Raw genomic sequence first — 22905 nt, 5'->3', positions numbered from 1 at the left:
GCCAGCCCAGCTCCTTCAGGCCACGCCCACCAGGGAGGGGCCGAGGCCGGAAGTAGCTCCACGGCGGAAGCCAGGCGGGGCAGGCTAGGTCCTCCTCCCGACGTGCCCCGGGTTCTTGCCCCGCCCATCCGAAAGTAGGTGAAAGGTCGTCGGAGCCGGTGCTGCGGCTTGGGCAGTGTAGCTAGGCGGTAGGGAACGTGCAGACACGCTGACAGACCGAGCATGACAGACCAGGCGAAGCCCATCAGTCCGCTGAAGAATCTCCTGGCCGGCGGCTTTGGAGGCATGTGCCTGGTGTTCGTGGGGCACCCGCTGGACACGGTTAAGGTGCGAGAAGGCAGGGACGCGGGTTAGAGGGAGGAGGCCCCGGCAGGGCGCGGAAAGCAGGGTCCCGCGACGCGCGGCGCGCGGCCCGGGACAGAAAGGGGGCCTGTGGGAGCTTCCGTGAGAAGTCTAGGAATCTCCCTGTCGCCCCTTTAAGGGGGTTGCGGAAGCTGTTCCTCGCGCGCCGCAAAGAGCTGGATCGCGCAGAGAGAGCAGTCTCTAACCGGTCACCAAGGGCTGTGATTTAAATCTGTCCTGTAGCCTCTCCTGACCTTGCGCCGCTTCTTTGGGGATGGGAAAGAAAAAGCGCCTCCCAGAGGTCTGATTTCAGCAACCCCAACATTATCGGCAAGACTGAAACAGGTCGCTTGCAAAGCTGGCCTCGGGAAGAGGCACGGTAGTTCTAGAGATGTCTTTAGACACATCGCTCTGGGGCAGAGTGCCCTATTACTATCTCCTTCCACCTTTCCCCCTCCTGAGAGGGGCTTGGCCCTCTTCAGCTTGTCACCTTATATTAACCTGAGTGGCCTCCAGTGGGAAGTGATTATGTCCTCAGTGACTGAGCCCCTGCCAAGGAAGCCTGTGACCGACTTTGTCCCGGGCCAACTCGCAGGTGAGGAAGCCATGGTCAAACGGAAGCTTTGGGAAGAACACTCATCAGGGCTTTTCCCTGGGCTTCCCTGACATCATGCCTGCCTCAGCTCTTCCCTCTGCAGCACTTGCAGCCAGGCCTTAATGGAGGCCAAGGTCCATACCCTGTGACTTAGCATTCAAGGCTTCATCCTGGTTTTCTAACCTCATTTGTGGACACACCTGGAGGAAATTGACAGATCACGGCCAGGGTGTGGTGTGGGGAGCAGACATGAGTCTCATAGAGTGGGAAGTCTGTGTAGGGGGCTTAGTAGAATTCAGATCAGGTTTACCACACAGGGAAATAGCTTTAGGACATGTCCTCTCGGCAGGTTTGGGCAGCAACTTCTTTGCTGCCTTTCACCTAGGAGAAGAGCTAGGGTCATTCTGTCGCAAGGCCAGGATTAAAGCAACCTGTCTGGTTAGGACACTGGAAAACATGAAATCAAATGTTTATTTAGCTGATGATACATGTTGTATGTTTACTTCTTCCCAGACAGTGGTGGTTCTAAGCAGCAGCATCTAGTAAGGGAAAAGAATTGTTAGGCCCTGCTTCTTAGTTAAAAAAAAGTAACTTTTCAGTTACACAACATCATAACTTGATATCTGTATGCACTACAAAGTGATCACCCCCAAAAGTCTAGTTACTATCCATCACCATGCAATTGACCTCCTTTGCCCCTTTTGCCCACCCAACCACCTTTCCCTCTGGTAACCACCAATCTGTTCTCTGTATCAATGAGTTTGTTTTCTTTGTGAAGTCATACGGTACTTTCTATTTCTGACTTCTTTCACTTAACATTATACCCTCAAGGTCCATTCATATTTTTTAAAATGGCAAAAGTATATATATATATATATATGTTGTTGGCAGCCGTCCGTCTCGAGAGACGATGGTGTAGCTTCTTAAGAGTCTATCTGCACCACCGAGAATGGTTGTGCAGTCCGACTCGGGAGTGACACGGTATCTGTCTCCTCCCGTGTTGAATCGACATCTTGCGATGACGCTGGAGTGTCCTCTCCAGTGAAGCTGAAGCTACAGAGCCTGGGCAGGGTGATATGGAGGGTCTGCTGTTGCCCATGCAGCAGACCCCCCTCTCTTCGCAGCTGAAGGGTCCAAGGGAAAGACGGAGTCAATACAGCTTGGCTTCAGGTGCGCCGCAGGAGTTGCCGGTGTTGACTACAACGTCAAACCGCCTTAGGGACTCCGGCTCCGGATTTTCTGTCGGGGTTTACTCCCTTAGCCTTTCCCCTGAAGAGGTATGCCGCAAGGCAGCGGAGGTTTTTTGGAGTCAGAGTTTTCCTTCTCTGATGTGCCCTGACTGGAAGATCGAACCAGCGACACTTAGCTCGCAGGCCGACGCTCAATCCACTGAGCCAAACCAGCCAGGTTCTCCAACCTACCAACCTATGATTAATTTCTATGTTAATCATACCTCAATAAAGTGGTTTAAAAAACACACTTGTATTTGGCAGTAGAAGCAGTTAAGTATATGTAATTATAGTCCTTTACTGCTCTGATTTTTCCCAAAACATAAGCATGAATTATAGTAATCCTTACCTCTAACTCTAGCATTCTAGAATCTGCTTCAAGGCATCATGAAATTTCCACCAGTTCTCATCAAATAAAATGATTATCAGTGTTTTAAAATTCTCACTAATAATTTTCTTTTAACTTAATTCATGGAAAAACCTATTTTAGCAATAACTTTATGAAAAGGTGGAGATTTAGGAAATCGAGTGAACAATGACATAGCAAAAAATTGATGCAAATGTTGGAAACTTTACTCCAAGGGGTTCACAGAGCACTCAGCGAAAATCCTAACAACCTTTGTTCTGAAAAGTATTCTTGATACCCAGTATGTTCAGAGACTGCCCTGGCTACTGTCTCCAGCTGGCAGGGAGCAGAGCAGCTTTAGGGCGGAATCTCCCTCTTGGCATCTGGATCCAGGGGAAGCAGGCAGGTTTCCAAGGCACAGACAGTTTGCTTACCCTCTTCAACTGTCAGGCAAATTGTTTAAACAATCAGAAGTCACCAAGATAGTCTCTGTCCCCAGTTCATTAAGTCAGGCAGCAAATAAATCTACCAATACCAATACACCTGTCCCTGAGCCAAGGACCAAGCCCGAATGATGCTGTGGATAATTTCCTAGATGGTTTGCTACTCTCAAGTCCTCATTTTGTCAGAACTGTTTCCACATTGAATTTAATTTTATTCCCCTTCCCCCATCTGCTTTCCAAAGATATTCCAGGGTCACAAGGAAAAAGGTTATGCACTCAATTTCACTTAAGAGGATCACGGAACTTTAAAGTTGTGAGGGAAAGACTCTGGGAAGGGCCATATTTTTCTTAAATATAAGTCATATCGTTTCTGTCCCAATACTCAACTCTGCCAATGGCTCAAAAGCAGCTGCACACAAAACATCAACTAGTCAGTGTGTTGCAATAAAACTTCACAAGCAGAGGCAGCAGGCAGGATTCACCCAGAACTCTCTGTGTGGCTGGAGTCCTGACTATAGACCCACCATATGGTCCAGAAAACTGCAGCAGTTCTAATGAGATTATTCTGTGCCGTGTTCAGGATCTTATTCAAGGACATCTTACAGCTTCCCAGTGAGAGGTCAAGAACTAGGGATGCACTGAAATGAGACTTCTTTTTCTCCTTCATAAAGTGTTTTGAATATTAAGGCCATCATAATACAGGACTTTAAAGGCACACAAGGGTGTGTATGAGCTTTAATTTGTTGCTTTGGTAAAATCAAAGATGTTGATTTTAAGTGCAAATAAATAAGTGAACTGTGGCAAGGATAACATCACATCAAGACAATTAGCAGAAGGACATCAGAATTGTAAGTGTTTTGATGGGACTATACCTCCATTTTTGTTAGGCAAGAAATGTATTTGGAAAAAAAACGCAACATGTTATATTCAATATAAAATGTTATTACGTCCCTTGCACTAACTGTATGTGTCTCTAAGTTTTTATTTTTATTTTTTGGTGTAATGATGAAACTTGGTTGAAACTTGAAAGTTTTGACTATTGGTAAAAATCTTAACACAAAAGTCTTATAACTCTCAAAGCCTTTAAAGAGAACAGACTGATTATCTGAGGAAAAAAGTTAAATGTGACAGGTATTCTGCAGCTGAATTCAACCCAGATCCTTTGCCTGGTGGAGTAAGCCCAGGCTTCTGACTCATGACGCTGGTCCCCATTCCCCAGGTTAGGCTTCACGGAGCCGGGAGAGTACAGGACGTGTGCTTTGCTGCACCTGACCCATGGCAGCCAGTCAGGGCCAGAAACTGTAGGTTTCAGGCCTAAGAAGACACCTCAGATGATTAGTTTTGGGGTTTTTTCATGGGGCATGTCTGGAATGCTGCAAAGTCTTACTAGAACTCCCAGGCCCTAACTTGCTAGGACAGGGATCAACAAAATCTTGGCCCTTGGAATATATATATGTGTATATATATATATATGTGTGTGTGTGTGTGTATATATGTATATATATGTAACATGTTATTTATCCATTTATTTATACATGGACACTTAGGTTGTTTCCATATCTTAGTCATTGTAAATAATGCTGCAATGAATATAGGGGTGCTTATACAGGGTGGGGCAAAAGTAGGTTTATAGTTGTGAATACATGAAACACAGAGCTTACTCTTGTGTTATTATTTATTATTATATTATTTACCATACAAACAACTGAAAACCTACTTTTGCCCCACCCTGTATCTTTTTTAATTAGTCAGTAAATAAATCTCCATATCCTATTGGTTCTGTTTCTCTGGAGAATCCTAACTGATAACCAAGAGAATTGAAAACATATCTATACAAAAACCTGTACACAAATGTTTATAGCACCTTTGTTCCTAATAATCAAAAAGTGGAAAAAATGCAAATGTCCATTATCTGGTGTACAGATAAATCAGTACAACAGAATATTATTCACCAAAAAAAAAGGGAATGAAGGACACTCTTTTGGGGGTGATGAGAATGTTCTCAAATTGATTGTAATGAAGGTTGCAGAACTGTATATATACTAAAAACCATTGAATTGTACAGTTTAAATGGGTGAATTTCATGGTATGTGAATTATATCTGAATAAAGTTGTTTGAAAATAACAACACTGAACCAAAGATACCGAGCCCTCCACCCACAAAAAGAAGATGTGGACTGGGACTGCATTCATCTGAAGATTGGCTTCCATGTGGTTCATTCATATGCTGGGAAGTTGGTTCTGGTTGTTGTCAGGAAGCCTTCTGTCTTTCTTACATGGCCTCTCCAGACTGCATGAGCGTCCTCATAACATAGTGGCTGCCTTCCTCCAAAGCATGTTAACCTGTGATGGAGACAGGCAGAAGCTGGCTTTCTTATTGCCTACCCTTGGAAGTCACTTAGCATCAATACCCCCACATTCTATTCAATAGAAGTGAATCAACCCACCTATGGGGGGAGGGGAGTGAATCACTGAGTCTGGCCCACATTCAAGGGAAGGGGAATTGGGATTTACCTTTTGAAGAGGAAGCATGTCAAAGAATTTGTGGACAAAATTAAAAACCACTACACTGGGTAAGGATGGGTGAAGACCTGACCTGGGAGAAGACTCAGGTGGAGAGGGGGAAAAAATAGGATCCTGGAAGCATCTTGAAGGACTACTCCAACAGATTTGCTACTCGTGTGAGAAGTGCGAGAAGAGCAACAGGAAGTAGTCAGAGGTGATGGTAGGGTTTCAAATCCTGAGAAAGAGAGTAGTTAGGTGGGTCTGGCACAAATGGGATATTCATCTGGGGGTGATTTGAGTAGGGAGAGCTTCTCCAGGCAATTGGAAATGTAGCCCTAAAAGTAAGAAGAGAAAATCTAGAGATAGGCCAGTGATAGTAATCGCTGAGCAGCAGCTGAAGCCCTGGAATCTGAGTTTTCTGAAAGGAATAGTGGACCAGGTGAGGATACACTAAAAACCATTGGATTATATACTTTAAATGGGTGATTTTTTATGGTATGTGCATTATATCTGAAAAAAGCTGTTTGAAAATTACAATATTGAACCAAAGATACCCACTCCCTCCTCCCCCCAAAAAGAGACGTGGGCTGGGACTGCACTCACTGAAGATTGGCTTCCCTGTGGTTCCAACCACCTGGAGAAGCTGCCGGATGAGTAGGTGCTGAGCCTTGGAGAACGCTTGGAGCACAACAGAAGACAAAGGAGCAAGTACTAAGAAGGGAGGTTTAAAGAGAGAGGCAGTTAAAGCATGGGATACACCAAAAGGTCAAGAAGGATGACAGCCAAGAAGAATGAGGTTAAAGCCACCTCACTCCAAAATGCTGTAGTTGTGCGTCTTACCTAACGACCAACATGCCGTTCCATGTTGGAGTGGGTGGTGGCTAGAGCTAAGCTTTGCATCAGCTAGTTCCTGGCAGGTCACTGAACTCACTAAACCCAGTCTTCTTATCTGTAAAGTGGGAATACCTATCCCATTGGGTCACTGTGGGATCCATCAGGTGAGAAATGCATGGTGAAAGTAAGTGCGTGGGGAAGTCAGAGGAGCTGTCACTGTCGCTGTCTCTAAAAGCATGCTCCTAATGGCCTGTGAACACGGTTTGAATAAACTGGAGGACAGAGAAGTCTGAATCCAACACGTTAAGGTACGCAGGTCTGACTCTGGGAAATGACGGTATTTTAATTTCTGATTTCAGGTCCGACTACAGACGCAGCCCCCATGTTTTCCTGGACAGACTCCCATGTATTCTGGGACCTTTGACTGTTTCCGGAAGACTCTTGTTAGAGAGGTATTGTATCTCTCTGCTGGGCATTCCTTTCACTCAGGGGAACACGTTCAAACTCAGGGTTGGTCTGTGACTCCCCCTGGGGGTTCGCTTAACCTTGTGTAGTTCTGCTGAAGGTCCAGCTCACAGCGGTGGCTCTCTTACTGTGCCACCCTATGCCCTCCCATTGTCCTCGCTCTGTGGTCTTTGCTAGTTCCAGTTCCGGTTTTATGCAGATGGCTAATGCCAATAAAATGATTCTCTCTTTGGAAGGCAGACTTTAGACCACAGGAACTTAGTGAGGAATAAAGGGAGACTGAGAGTGGAAGAAAATGCAAATCTGGATCAATCAGTTTGACATGGATCAATGGCAGAAGTTTATGAAAAGTCTGGAGGAAAAGTCAGTCCGAGGAACAGTGGGAGAAGGCAGCAGAGTCTTCAACCCCCCAGACAGGGACACTAAATTGATCGATTGCCTCCTGTACACACCCGGACCAGGGATCGAACCCACAATCTAGGTATGTGTCCTGACCAGGGATTGAACACCAGCAGACTTTTGGTGTTCAGGACGGTGCTCTAACCAACTGAGCCACCAGGCCAGGGCCAAAACATGGGATTTTTTTAGCTAGTGATATTTATTACTCACTTCATTAGCACACTGTAAGAAGACCTTGTTGAGAGTTTTTCTCTTCCTTTGCTTCCTAAAATATAACTCTCGTATGAATAAATGTCCTATTAAACACATAGATTTTATTAAATATACAGGAACAAGAAGCAGGTGTCACTGAGATGAAGAGTGGATTCTGCTGGTGATAGACTCAACCTTGGGGAGAAGTTGATCCCAGGGTTCCTGCAGGACCCAGGCATGAAAAGAAGATTTTGTACTCATACATGAGTTAGTGCTGCCTTTTCTTCTGTAAGGTCCCCCTTCTTCTTTTTTTAAAATCCTCACCTGAGGATCTGTTTTTATTGATTCTTTTTTAGGGAGAGAGAGAGAAAGAAACATTGATGTATGAGAGAAACATCAGTAGGTTGCCTCCTGTATGTGCCCCAGCCAGGGATTGAACCTACACCCTAGGTATGTGCCCTGGTTGGGAATCATTCCTGCGACCTTTTGGTGTGCAGGACAACAGTCCAGTCAACTGAGCCACCCCAGGCAGGGCAAAGTGCTCCTTCTTTTGTCTGTGCCATTCTGGGCAGAGTCTGATTAGTGTAGGATGGAGGCTTTAGGCTTCAGGTGTGCTCAGTCCTCTGCCCTTAGGGAAGAGAGGCAGGTTTACATGCCCCTTGGTCAACCAACATTATTAAGCACTTTTTAGCACCTGGGCGATGTGCGGGGTGCTGGGGGCCTGGCAGGAATGGCTTGTGTAAATCCAACTCCCTGCAGAGTTGACTGGGTTCCTCTGCCATCCATATTGGCGTGTGTCCCTGGTGTTTACTGTGCGAGACGTAGCTCTCTGCTTTCTGGAGCTGCCAGACAAAGGTCTTGGTTGTGCCGCGTGGATGTGGGTGGGCCAGCACAGTGAAAGGAAGGCTAGAAGAATCGTCTGGAGGCATGGGCTTGGCCCCTCGGGACCTGAGCCTTCTGCTCAGCCAGGTGGAGGGCTGGGAGAGGGGCTTTGGAAGGGCTTTGTGCCCTGCTGCCTTTGTAGAGCCTCCTCAGCACCTTCTCTGTCCCGTCACCCCTTTCTGCTCACTGCCTTTGCGCTTTGTGTTTGGAGAGTCAGCTTACAGCGTGCAGTAGTGTTTGACCTTCGCAGGACCCAGGAGGTCTGCTGGCAGGTACAGTGCTGCCCCTTTCGTGCTGAAAAGTAGGTGGGTTGTGAAGGCCCAGGGTCTGCAGCCAGGCAGACTCTCCAGACTGGGCGTGGGCCCTCCCGCTTGCAGCCCCACTCTGTCACCCCTGCCACTCTCCATAGGCAGCAACTTTTACATTTTTTGTATTTGTTTTTAAAATTGTTATTATTGCCCTGGCTGGTGTGGCTCAATGAATTGAGCGCTGGCCTGTGAACCAAAGGGTTGCAGGCTCGATTCCCAGTCAGGGCACAGGCCTGGGTTGCGGGCCAGGTCCCCAGCTGGGGGCGTGTGAGAGGCAACCACACATTGACATTTCTCTCCCTCTCTTTCTCCCTCCCTTCCCTTCTCTCTAAAAAATAAGTAAAATCTTTAAATGAAAAAAGCAAAAAATAAATAAATAAATTGTTATTATTATGTTTTAAAATTATTTTATATTAAAGTGACACAAGCACTTAGTTTGTTACCGAAAGGCTGGTAGCAAAAACAAAGTGACCTTCTTCTCTCACCCCCTGTCCCCATCCTCCAGGGACAACTGCTTTGAGCTCTTGCAGTCATTTGCGCTGTGTTCCTGGAGCTGCATCATACACGTTTACTGCTGTATTTCACACATTCTTATATGTCTTATTTCCCTATTTATGGTAGGTGATTTTAACTCTTACATTACCTATCCCCTCTTTCTGACCTGCCCATGTAGTTAATTTTATCCTAGTTTGTGATTTAATCCAAGTCACTATTTTTATGATTACAACTAAGTAATGTAGTCTGATGTGCATTTCATTTATTGTGAGACTTTTTGTTTTTCTTGAGGTTGGGTTAATAATGATGTCCATTTCAGTTACCTGTGGTTCTCTGAATGGCTGTCTCTGTCCTACTGTACCCTAAATGCTCTGGTTCTCCACGCTGCCTCAGCAGTAACAACCTGTTGTTCCGGAGTGTGTTGTTTGGCTTTGTTTTTCTTGGAAACATGCCTCCCGGAGTCCTCCCTCCTCGTACTCCCACGTGGACTGGCTTCTTGCCAGGCCCGCTGCACCCAGTACCAGCCTGGAAGTCCCTTTTGCTTCCCTCAGGCTGAGCCTTTGCTGCCCCAGGTCCCAGACCTTCCTTCTCCTTGACTCTTGTTTGGTTGGGGAATCTATCTATTTGTCTTAGTGTCTACTTGTTGCTACTACATAGTTGCTTTCATCACCAAATTATACTAGTGAAAATTGATGTGCAAAATTACTATTGTTTTTTTTTTTTTTTAAGATTTTATTTATTTATTTTTAGAGAGAGGTGAAGGGAGGGAGAAAGGGAGAAAAACATCGATGTGACAGAGCTCCACCAATCGGTTGCCTCTGATACGTGCCCCAATCCAGGGCCAGGGACCAAACCTGCAACCTAGGGATGTGTCCGGACCATAAATCAAACCGGTGACCTCTCGCTGTAGGGGATGATTCCCAACCAACCGAGCCACACCGGTCAGGACTTAATGTTGTTTTTTACAACTCTTAATACTTGGAAAATGCAAACATTTCTTAATCACCTGTAATTTCACCCCAAGGAAGTTGGGTCACATAGTACATCCTGTTTTGTAGCTGCTTTGTTTTCCCTTAGTGATCTCTTCATGTTACAATGTGGTTTTATTACTTTTATGACTGTGTGATAGTCCATTTATGGCATTCCTATAATTTGTCTCATTTATCTCCTATTCGGGGGCTTTTAGATTCATTCCAAAATTATGGTACCTGATAAATACCGGATGTTATTTTCTTTTTTCCATCTCCGAGTACTTCCTTAGAATACATTTCTAGACCGAGAATTTCCTGGTGAAAGCGTATGCTGTATACTGCCAGATTTTCTTCCAGAATGGAAGCTGTCTTCCATGTACTCCAGCAGTATATGAGGACCACTATTCCTGATAAATGTGGGGGTCTTCTTCCTTTTAAAAACTCTCCTTGGTGGAGAGGTGAAGGCAGGAAGCCTCAGCTGAGCGCAGACAACTGCTTGCCTGTTTCAGCGGCGTCACGGGTGCTGGTGTCCACACACAGCTTCTGCTTCTGCGATTCCCTGCAGGGCATCACGGGGCTGTATCGAGGCATGGCTGCCCCCATCATCGGCGTCACCCCCATGTTCGCTGTGTGCTTCTTTGGGTTTGGCTTGGGGAAGAAGCTGCAACAGAAACACCCCGAAGATGTGCTCAGGTGAGTACTCACAGGCCTGGAGCACTTGACGCTGCTCTGCCTGGTGGTGTAACCTGAGTGAAAGGAAAAATCCTCGGCGGGACAGGCAGTGGCTGTCCTCCTGGGAGCGCACGTGTCGCACGAGGGAGCTACTTGAGTTTTCTTTGCCCTGTGAACCGAAAGAGAAAAAGCCCACCCACCCCTTCACTGCCCGCCAGGTTGTCATAATTCCTTCTGTGAGGTAGTGTCGCGCTTACTGAGGATATTAGTCACACCAGCCTCACAGGGTGTTGGGAGGTCTGCGTGCTAAAATGTGTGTCAGGTTAAAAAAAATGTGTATCAGGCGCCCTGAGCAGTAGGTGGTGCTGCAATAACGGCAGTGGCAGCCTTGTTTTCTGTCACCGGGTTGGGAAAAGGGAGATTCCCACTCTAGTTTGACTTCATTTTAATAACATGATTATAATTATTTCAGATATTGGTTTCTCTGTTAAAGTGAAATAAGTCAGCATTTTTCCTTTTAATACACTTTAAATAAAGTTTGGTTTGGGTATGAAGTGGCAGGTGAGTCAGAATTATAGCTCATGACAAAGTGGCTCATGAAAATAGACTTCTCACAGCTATACCAGGCCATGCGCCAGAAGCCCAGTGGGGTCACTGCCAGTGCTTTGGCCCATGGGTTGTGTTCCCTGTACGATGTGACCAGAGAAACTCCTGCTTAAGCAAAGGTTGAGACACTCCGGACCCCACCTGCATAATCCTGCCATGTTCAGAATCCTGAATCTCAGCCCCATCACCTTCTCCCTGCTGCAGTGGTGTTTGGGAAGAGTATGGAAAGCAGCAGTACCAGGGCCTTGGGGTGGAAGCCCAGGAAGGGCCGGCACTCACAGATGCCTCCCTGGGGTGGGGGTGGGGGTGGGGGTGGCAGAATGGGCCACGCAGTCACAGAGTATCTAAACGGACCCTGTGCACACAAAAGACCCCGTTCAGAAGAAGGTCCCTAATTCCAAGAGATGGAGGTGCGCCTGGCCTAGGGTTTGGGCATTCTGGAAAGAATGAAGCATTCTGGTCTTGTAGGGGAAGTTTATTTGCTGAGAGGGCTCCCGCTGGGAACAGCATTGTGAATGGAGACTGTGAAGGAGACAAGTCTCTTGCTGATCAGCAGGCAGCTTTTGTGCTGGGCTCCCATGCCTGAGGCAGACCCGGGAGCCCTGCCTGCAGTGAGTGTGTAGCAGAATCTGGGCCATTGAGACGGGGCTTCCGAGAGGGAAGGACCCTCAGTGGGTGTCTCCCTACCCCATTTGATAATCTGTTCCTCAGGTCTTGGGCTCCTTGATGGGTGGAACTGGCCTGGAGGCTCAGCTGTCAGAGGCTAGGGGTCAGCAGGGGCCTGAGGCTTAGAAAAGTAAGTGAAGTTTTTCAGCAACATTTGCTAAATTGTGGGGACTCTGTTGAGATACTAACTGTACCTTTGTGCTACATGGCCTCTAGAGCACCCTGGTGTTGTGCTAATCCCAGAAGGAAAAGATGCCAGAAATGGCGTATCAGCTGTGGGCCATAGATGCCAGGAGCCTCAGACTCCTACGGACACTCAGTGTGGCGCAGGGTAGGGTCCACATCTCTGGCCAAGGACCCATCAGGCTCAGAGGCCCCAGGACCCTTCATACCTGTCTGGATACCATCCTGGTCTGGCCCTTTCTCAGTATCTTTTTATTTTAAAAAAAATTTTATTTATTTATTTTTAGAGAAAAAGGAAGGGAGGGAGAAAGAAGGAGAGAAACATCAATGTGGAGTTGCCTCTCACGCAACCCCGACCCGGCCCACACACCAGTCATATGCCCTGACTGGGAATCAAAACGGAGACCCTTTGGTTTGCAGGCCAGTGCTCAATCCACCGAGCCACGCCAGCCAGGGCCATCTTTTTTTATAACATATTTTCTTGATTATACTATTACAGTAGTCTCAATTTTTCTCCCTTTGTGCCGCTCCACCTGGTACCACCATTCCCTCCAACAATCCCTGACCTTAGTTCATGTCCATGGGTTGTGCATATAAGTTCTTTGGCTTTTCCATTTCCTATACTATTCTTAACTTCCTCCTATTTTGTATCTACCAATGATGCTTCTTTTAAAATTTTTTTAAATTTATTTTTAGACAGATTTGGGACTCTGTGCTTCCTGGACTTGTATGTCTATTTCCTTCAATGAATTAGGGAAGTTTTCTTTTCATTATTTTTTCACATAAGCTTTCAATTTCTTGCTCTTCCTCTTCTCCTTTTGGCACCCCTATGATTTGGATATTGGTATATTAGGAGATGTCCCAGAGGCACCCTATTGTATCTTTGTTTTTTTGTTTTTTTTTATTCTCTTTTTTTCTTGCTGTTCTGATTGAATGCTTATTTCTTCCTTATGTTCTAAATTGTTGATTTGAATCCTGGCTTCATCCCCTCCACTGTTGGTTCCCTGTAGATTTTTCTTTATTTCACTTAGTGTAGCCTTCATTTCTTCCTGGATCTTTTTTATGCCATATTCAGTGAATCCTTAGAGCGTCCTGATCACCAGTCTTTTGAACTCTGCACCTGATAGGGTGGTTATCTTTGTTTCATTTAGTTGTTTTTCTGGGATTTTGTTCTGTTCTTTCATTTGGGCCATATTTCTTTATTTTTTATTAATTAATTAATTAATTAATTTTTAGAGAGGGGGAAAGGTGGGAGAAACAGAGGGAGAGAAACATGATGTGCGAGAGAAACAGCAATCAGTTGCCTCTCTAACGCCCTCAACTGGGGACCTGGCCCGCAACACAGGCATGTGCCCTGACTGGGAATCAAACCAGTGACCTTTCAGTCCGCAGGCCAGCACTCAACCCATTGAGCCACACCAGCCAGGGCTAGGCCATGTTTCTTTGTCTCCTCAGTTTGGTAGCCTCCCTGTGTGTGTTTCTGTGTACTAGGTAGAGCTGCTTTGACTCCCTGTCTTAGTTGCGTGGCCTATTGTAGAAGAAGGCACCAGTCTGGATGAATGCTACTTCTTTAAATCCTTGGTTGTCGGACTTCCATACAGCTCAATTTTCTGATGGTTCTGGGTGTTACTTGTTTTGAGGTCTAGTTGTAATTCTTTCTGTGATTACGTGAGGAGGCGAAGCATGTTTACCTGCGCCTCCATCTTGACTGGAAGTGCTATTTCTCAGTATCTTATAGCACATGTCTTAGACTGACCTGGATGTCCTGTGGCCTGTGGAGTAGCCACAGCTGTTCTCCCTGGCCTTGATGCTGTCCCGCTTGAATTTTGGCTTAAAATGTTCTCAGGCCCTTGTGATCCAGAGGAGGTGACATTGGAGGAGAACTGTGGTCGACTGAAATCCAGATCCTGGGTTAGTGGCTTTTCTCCACAACAACCCTGAATTTTATAGATGGGGAAGCAAGGCTCAGAGAGGCCTCTGTCCTGATTGCGTGGTCACAGGTGCTCGCCTCTGGTTTTTGTTTTCAATGCAGCTACCCCCAACTGTTTGCAGCTGGGATGTTATCTGGTGTATTCACCACAGGAATTATGACCCCTGGAGAACGGATCAAGTGCTTATTACAGGTAAGGGTGTGACCTGGGATGGGGGGATATGATGTGGGGGGAAGTGGTTAGCTTTTTCTATTCAGTATACAATTCTGTGTGAGTGTTTATATTCTTTCACCCTCTGTAAGGCTTCAGGTCAAGCGTGCAAAACAATTTCCAGGGTTTCAGGAACATGGAAGCACTCGTAGTAGAATCAAGAACCAGGGCAGTATAACAGACCAACCAGAATGTCACACCTGTGACATGTCAATCCAGACATATCTACTCCTATTAGCATCTACTTCAGGATCTCTGAAAGATAAGTCATGTCTCATTGGAGGGGAAAGTGAGGCTGCTCCTGCCCAACACCTTACGTCTCCACCTGTTAACCCCAAGACTCAATGCCTGCAGATTGCCCGGCTTGTTCCCAGGCCCAGTGAACTGGCTGTCTCCTTTACCATACAGGACTCCTTAAAAAAAAAAAAGATTTTATTTATTCATTTCTAGAGAGAAGGGAAGGGAGGAAGAGGAACATCGATGAGTGAGAGAAACATCGATCGGTTGCCTTTCACACGCCCCCAGCTGGGGACCTCACCCACAAACCAGGCATGTGCCCTGACCAGGAATAGAACTGGCGATCCTTCAATTCACAGGCTGGAGCTCAACTCACTGAGCCACACCAGCTGGGGCCAAGACTCTTTTTGTTTGTTTTTTTAAAGATTTTATTTATTTTCAGAGAGAGGGGGAGGGAGGAAGAAAGAGAGGGAGAGAAACGTTGATTGGTTGCCTCTTGCACGCCCCCAAATGGGGACCTGGCCTGCAACCCAGATATGTGCCCCAACTGGAATTGAACCAGCGACTTTCTGGTTCGCAGGCTGCCACTCAATCCACTGAGCCACACGTATTAACAAATATTAAAGCTTTTTCTTTGAATGACCGATGTAATTTAATATACAATTCTTGCAAGAAAAATATTTTTAAAGATTTTATATATTTACTTTTTTAGAGATGGGGGAAGGAAGGGAGAGAGAGAGGGAGAGAAACATCAATGTGTGAGAGAAACATCAACCAATCGGTTGGTTGCCTCTCAAAAAGCCCCCAACTGGGGGCCTGGTCCGCAGCCCAGGCATATGCCCCGACCGGGAATCAAACTAGTGACCCTTTGGTTAGCATTATGATGCCCAACCCACTGAGCCACACCAGTCAGCTAGAAAGTGTTGATAATGCAGAGAAACACAAAGAAAAAAAGTACCTATTACCCATGAGACTTCCCCACTGAGGTAACCACTGTTACCACTGCTTGTATGTGAATGCTAGTCTTTTGGTGAACATGTATATTAAGAAATGTTATCTTTTGAAATAAAATTAGGCTCACCTACTACAATTGTTTTAGAACCAACTTTTTCCCCTTGATGTACCAGAATATTTTTCTGTAATTATTTTTCTCAAGCATAATTTTCTGCACCTTATTTCATTATATACATGACTGTCATTTACCTAGTAATTCCTTGTCTGGGGTATGACAAATTATATTCCAGGAGCGAAGATCTCTGTAAATAAGATTTTGCACAATATACCTGATTATTGTGATGAATATTAGTTGCTTGTATTTTTCCTTTGTGAAGGACCTATTTGTGTTCTTTGCTCATTTAATTTTTTAAAAATAAATTTATTTATAAAAACCTGGACGTATTAAGGTTATTAATTACTTATCATATGTGGCTAGTCTTCATCATGGTCATTCAATTTTGTATATTTTTAATTAAACTTTTTATTTTGAGACAATATAATAGATTCATGTGCAGTTGTAAGAAATAATACAAAGAAAAAAGAAAGAATACAGAGAGATCCCTGTATCCTTTACCCAGTTTTCTCACAATGGTAACATCTTAAAACTATAGTACATTGCCCTGGCTGGTGTGACTCAGTGAACTGAGTGCCAGCCTGAGAACCAAAGGGTTGCCGGTTCGATTCCCTGTCAGGGCACTTGCCTGGGTTGCGGGCCAGGTCCCCAGTTGGGGTGTGTGAGAGGCAACCACACATTGATGTTTCTCTCCCTCTCTTTCTCCCTCCCTTCCCTTCTTCCTAAAAATAAATAAAATCTTAAAAATAAATAAAACTATAGTACAATATCACAATCAGGATATTGACATTGATACAATCAAAATACAGAACATTTCCAGCGTACTAAGGACCCTCATAATACCCTTTTATAACCATATCTACTTCACTTCCCCCCTCCAGTTTTTAACCACGCCAGCAACCATTAATCTGTACTTCATTTCTATAATTTTGAAATTTCAAGAATGTTATATAAATGGAATCATATAGTATGTAAACTTCTCATATTGGCTTTTTAAACTCAACATAATTTTTTATATTCATTCATTTGCTGATATATAAATAATTTACTTTATTTTAAGGAGGACATGGCATGGACAAACCACAATATGTTTAACTTTCCATCCATTGAAGGACATCTGGGTTGTTTCCAGCTTTTGGCTATTATGAGTAAAGATGCATAAACAGTCATGTACAGAGATTTTTCTGAGAAAATAAGTATTTATTTCTCTGGAATAAATGCCCAAGGGTATAATTACTGAGTCATATGGTAGTTGCATGTTTAGTTTTTAAAGAAACTAAGAAACTCTTTTCCAGAGGCAACCAATGTATTTATCTCTCACACATCGATGTTTCTCTCCCTCTCTTTCTCCCTTCCTTCCCCTCTCTCTAAAATAAATAGAAAAATAAAATTTTTAAAGTTTTATTTACAGTTTTACATTTTATATTTCAGTATGTAATCCCATTATGTGTTAATTTTTGCGTAGTGTATAAGAATTAGTTAGAGTCTGCACTTTATATCTCCAATTCAGCCTTTTGCTGACCTCCAGACTAGTTTATCCAACATTTCCATGTGGATGCTCACAGGCACCTCAAAGTCACCTTGTGCAAAACGGAACTGGTCTTCCCCCAGACTGGCTTGACCTACAGCCTTCTGCAGCTCAGGTGGGGGCAGCACCATCCTTTTAGCTGTTCAGCCCTAAAACCCAAAAGTCCTCCTAGGTGTCTCCCTTTCTCTCACAGTATATATGCCATCTGGTGAATGGTACAGTTGGCTTTCAACATATCCCAGGCCACCCCTTCTTACCACCGCCGTTGCATCAGTGGCCAGGACAACTGGGAGGGCCTCCTCACTTGGTTTCCGGTTTACAGTCTATTCTGTATAATAGTGAGAAGATTGTTAACATGTCAGGTCTATGTCTGATCCTCTTTGGCTATCCAGGTCACTGTGAGTCAGCTTCAGCATCCGTTGGTCACATGGGCCTCCCTGCTGTTCCTCAGACATACCAGGTTCACATGCGTCTGGGTCATTCGGGGAATTTATACCAAAAAACAAACAAACAAAAAAAAACTATTGTTATTAGATTGACATTATCTTAAATTTATTATTTTTAGAAAAATTAACATCTTTCTGTTCAGAAACTTCATAACCAGAATTATGACTCTTTTTAAGATTTTTTTTTTTTTTTTTTTTTTTTAAATTTTCAGAGAGACGGGAAGGGAGGGTGAAAGAGAGGGAGAGACACGTCAACATGTTGCCTCTCGCACACCCCCAGCTGGGGACCTGGCCCACAACCCAGGCATGTGCCCTGACTGGGAATCGAACTGGCAACCATTCAGTTAGCAGGCGGGCACTCAATCCACTGAGCCACACCGGCCAGGGCATGACTTTTTATTTACCTCTTCTTTTATGTCCCTTGGAGATGTTTTAGAGTTTTTTGTTTTGTTTTAAAGTTTCACATATGCAAATCCTATTGCTTGATGCACATATATTTTATTTCTATTTGAATGGGATTCTCTTCCATTATTTTTCAACTGGTTAGTGCTGGTATGTAAGCTAATTATTGGGTTTATATATTTATTTTGTAAGTGTTTCTCCTTGGAACTGTTAAAGCTGAACTCTCTCTTCAGATTTAATTCCTCTTTGGTTGATGCCTCGTTTGTTTTGATTCTTCTTGGCTCTGTACTTGCTGTGGATTCTGCTTGGGGCAGTCTTTCTCCCAGGTCTTTACTGGGATTACCCTGCCTGCCCTCAGGCTCTCGGCATATAGGCCCTCCATTCCCGAGACTGGGATGGGAGCCTCTCCTTGGTCCTCCCGTGGCTCTGCACAGGGCCTCTATCCAGGCACTTATAGAGCTCTGGATACAATTTCCAGTCCTCCTTTCTTTAACCATGCTTCCTGGTTGGTTAGGACTTGGAATGGAGTTGGTGCTTAATGGATATTTGTTGAAATAGAGTATTGATCTCCTTCTTTCTAGACCTTCATCTAACTTTATTGGGAATGCTTTTGTAATTTGGAGAGTTCTCCTTCAACTTATTTTCCAACTCCTCTGTTGGGTTTTTTTCTAGTCAGTGTGTGCGTATTTTGTGATATTTTCACCTAGCCTTATGTCATAGAGACTTGCAGCAGTATTTATTGTACATTCTGAATAACGATCGTTTTGACAGTCGTCTTTTGTTGGTCAAATGTATAATGAGCACTTCCCTACTCACTTCGTAATCTGTAACCTGCTGAGTCTGTTGGCCGTGATGCTCTTGCTGACTTGATGACTCCGCCCTCCCTCTCAGATTCAGGCTTCTTCAGGGGAAACCAAGTACACCGGAGCCTTGGACTGTGCAAAAAAACTGTACCAGGAGTCTGGCATCCGAGGCATCTACAAGGGGACTGTGCTCACCCTCATGCGAGGTAAACTTTGAGGCCCTCCTCCTGAGGGCACCTTGGGGAGGCTCACTTGAGGTGGATTTGCCACAGAGGGTCTTGCCTGGATCCCCGGATTAGCCTTGGCACCATACATGTCACAGCTTTGACAAGGCTGCACTGTGTGTCCTGGTTATAGGGAGTCTCACCTCTAGCCACCATGGACACAAACGAAAATGGGGGGGACCTTCCACCCTTCTGGTAGGCCGGCCCTCAAGGGTGGAAGTCACAACAGTGGCAGTTGGAGGGAAATAGCAAGTAGGCAGAAATTATGGCAGAGGGGTGAGTGGGAAGAAAGAATGACTTAGAAACAGTGGGGCTGTCCCTGGTTTCGAGAGGCACGTTCTGCTGGGGTGGCAGTAGGAGAGGCAGAGATGGTCCCACCCTTGTCCTGAGATGGTAGCTTGGAGGAAGGCCAGATGCCAGCTGTGGGTATAACTGCTTGGAGTGGGCATGTCACTGGGGACCACACAGAGGGGACTTCGAAGATGAAATGATGTCACGTGTGTTTACGCTCACTCACATCAGTGCCTGCCCCAGAGCTGTATCTGGTCACTGCCGAGTGATTATTGCAAATAGGATGTGCTGCTGAGGAACTTCTCAGGGAACCTTGAAGAACCCAGCGCCAAGCTTGGCTCTACTAAGTTCAGATTTTATGTCATTTTACTCACATCTTTCTTGCCACTAACAGATGTTCCAGCCAGTGGGATGTATTTCATGACATATGAATGGCTTAAAAATATCCTCACTCCAGAGGGAAAGAGGTGAGGAGAACAGAAGAACTTAGAAGCCACTTTGTCAGCCATGGGTAGGTTGCCCTTTCCTGAGAGTGGGTCTGGCGGCAGAAGTGGGACTTGCTTCTGGCTTCACGTCCTCTTTCCTCCAGCTGCTGCTGAGGCCCAGCCAACACCTCTTACCCTGTGCCTCACCCAAGGGTGCAAGTATTTCAAACAAGTGCATGAAACCTCCTCTGAGGAGTGGCAGCTGCCCTGTCACAGGAGCCCTGGCCTTGGACCTTCTCACCATCTGCCATGGCAGGGATGGGCCGAGTGCCACTCTCGAGCCCTTGTCTGACTGTGGTTGGTGTTCCACAGTGTCAGCGAGCTCAGCGTGCCTCGGATCCTGGTGGCTGGCGGCGTCGCAGGGATCTTCAACTGGGCTGTGGCTATCCCCCCAGACGTGCTGAAGTCCCGCTTCCAGACTGGTTAGTAGTGGGTAGTGGGGTGGAGGGGGGTACAGCGGGTCCTGGAACTGGCCGCCCCTGGGTGCGGAGCTCTTAAGGTCCGAGGGCTGCTCACTGTGCAGAGCACCCCCGGCACCTGTCTGGCCAGCAGTCTCCCTTGCCGTCATGGGCGTTCTAGAACCCTAGACTCGTTTTCACGCTCACCTAAACACAAAATAAAGGCAATAAGAAATCAAATCAATCAACTCTCCCTCCCCACCATGAGCAGAAGGACTGTTTCACGTTCATTACCCTTCTCCACTCCCTCAGCACCAGGAATCCAGACGCTTGTGTCTGTCTGTCCCAAGGCGAACTGTGTTGTCTGTGGACTGGTCCCAGGTGACCTGCAAGGGGTCCTCTCCCTGGTGCTGTGACCCTGCAGGAAGACTTGACTACAAGATTGTTCTCATGTGGGTCACCATGGTCAGGTCAGGAAGCTTCCTGAAGCCTTAACAGTTGGGTTCTGCCCACAGCACCTCCTGGAAAATATCCTAATGGCTTCAGAGATGTGCTGAGGGAGCTGATCCGGGATGAAGGAGTCACATCCTTGTACAAAGGGTTCAATGCAGTGATGATCCGAGCCTTCCCAGCCAATGCGGTGAGTGGCTGCCAGGACCTGCTTTCCTCTTGGGGTTCAGAACAAGGTACAGGTGGGCTGACTTGTGCTTGCTCCTGGGGTCGGATTGGGGGCTCAGTTTTCCCAAAAGCCCACCCTCAACCAGAGCCATCTAATTGGCCCCCTGTGCTGAAGATGTCAGGAAGATTTGCCTTCGTGATTCTCTGAGGTGAGGGGCTTTGGTGACCTGACCGGGCCGTCAGAAGTGGACGGTGTGGGACATGCCTTTTCTTCCCCTCTTGGGAATGAGAAAGCACCACGTGATTCCCTGACCTGGGTGGGCCGGGAGTGAGATTAGGGAGCGGTTCTGGTCCTGACAGGGCCAGCCAGGTGTGGTGCTGGGGTCTCTCTGAATAGTGACAACTCCTGCTGACTTTTCTCTTCTTCCAAACCCTTCCCAGGCCTGTTTCCTTGGCTTTGAAGTTGCCATGAAATTCCTTAATTGGATCGCCCCCAACTTTTGAGGCTGAAGGCTGCTCAAGGCTTCTGGATGCTGGAAACTGTTACCGAAGAGGAGCAGTGGGCAGGACTAGGCCTTCCTGAAGGGGGAGGGGAGGGGGATGGTGGGATCAGAGCACTGTGCATGGACTTGTTGAGACCGCTTGCCTTAATGACATCCTCTACCTGGTATAACCTGGTGTGCCATTTTGACACTTGAATTCACTCTTGTCCGTTTAAGGGATCTCAGGAAGATTTGAAGATGGAGTTAGTAGCTTCTAGACCAGATACTACCTGTGGCCAGAGTACTGTCTATGGATTGGTTCACTACTGGCTCTACTATACCCAAAATACTGGTCTCGAAAGAGAAAATGTCAGCCTTTCACTGGAGGTGCTATGCATGTTTTCAGCCAGCTGACCAGGAGCTGGGATCTTCTTTGATCCCTTGGCAAGAACACCCACTGGATTTCTGTGGCATCACCCTATCCTGGTCTGCACAGGGGCGTGAACTTGAGGCCCATGTCTGTCTGTCAGGTGGAATAAGCAGATGTAGGGGCAGATAGCCTGATAACTATAGGTGTTGGTTTTTTTTTTTTTTTTTTTAAGGAATGAAAGTAATCAGAATTGAATCTAGAGTAGTCTAATTTCCCAGGAGAAGGCGGAGAGCTTTCCCTCCTCCACAGGGAGAAGAGTTTTGAATCGACAGTCCCAGCCTGCTAGGATCAGTGAGAAAGCCCAAGGTGTCGGAAGGCTCTCTTTGCACATTCTTTTCTCATGAGAGCCCCCTGTTTTTACAGGAAACAATAAATATTGTTTAATTTTTGCATTGTGCGCGATTTTTTTTTCTCTTGAATCTAGTTCATTTTAGCTGGCAGCCTATGGCCTTGGTAGAGGCTGCCAGGGATCCAGTATCCTTTGCTGGTTGCTTCAGGCACCAGCAGGAGAAAGGAGGAAGGTTTGGCCAGGCGACCTTTCTCTGACTGCTCCAGCCCCAGCTGCTTGAGGTGGAGTGGGGTCGCGTGGGGCAACTCTATTGGTAACTGTGCTCATAACCCCCAGTGCAAGCTTGGCATACAAGCTCTACAGACCCTGCCGGCCGCTTATCCGGTCATTCCTTAGCCTTTCTGCACCCAGCCACATGGGCGCCTGAGCTAAGAGGCGGAGAACCAATTCTTTTTAAAGACCAAAGCAGCCTCGAGTTTCCATATGAGCTTCAGGTTGCTGTGTGAACTGATGTCACCAGCCCGGCTTTCCTCATCAGGCTGAGGGTGATGCCCAGGTGCTGCCTAAGGAGGTGAGGAAGTTGGAGTAGAGAGTCACAGGCTAGTCTGTCCTTGCGTGGTGGAGGGTGGGCTGCTGGGGCAGAGCTTCTCTGACAATGTCCCATCGGGCAGTCACAGTTCTGCTGCACTTGCACTTCCTGCCTTGCTGCAGGTGCATGGAGACCCTTGGACTTTGGCTTTAGAGCCAATATTCTATGTAAATGGGTGAGTGGGGCAGGGACCCACACACATCCGGGAGTGGGCGTGGCCTACTTGGTGGGAAGATATTTCTGGATGGCCAGATAGGAACTATGGTCAAGTCAAAAAATAACATTCTAAGCTCTCATGCTGCGGGATGACTCTTTTATTTTTTTGATGTGGAGACGGTTA

At 46.2% G+C, this 22905-nt stretch overlaps 1 protein-coding gene across 1 annotated transcript; it reads left to right on the top strand.

The window, feature by feature from the left end:
• The first annotated feature begins 123 nt into the window (after positions 1–123).
• On the top strand, positions 124–22069 carry SLC25A20 (solute carrier family 25 member 20). The gene is made up of 9 exons (XM_090284695.1): positions 124–327; positions 6654–6746; positions 10572–10699; positions 14166–14256; positions 18848–18965; positions 19669–19741; positions 20072–20181; positions 20673–20797; positions 21217–22069. Exons 1-9 carry the CDS (start codon positions 223–225, stop codon positions 21277–21279), a joined length of 906 nt encoding a protein of 301 aa, XP_090140821.1. The 5' UTR covers positions 124–222; the 3' UTR covers positions 21280–22069.
• The last annotated feature ends 836 nt before the right edge of the window (positions 22070–22905 follow it).

The sequence above is a fragment of the Furipterus horrens genome, unplaced genomic scaffold, assembly GCF_987537825.1.
Source record: "Furipterus horrens unplaced genomic scaffold, mFurHor1.1.pri manual_scaffold_7, whole genome shotgun sequence".
Taxonomy (NCBI): domain Eukaryota; kingdom Metazoa; phylum Chordata; class Mammalia; order Chiroptera; family Furipteridae; genus Furipterus; species Furipterus horrens.
The sequence above is the reverse complement of the archived record's forward strand: the minus strand, read 5'-3'. Positions and strand labels throughout refer to the sequence as shown.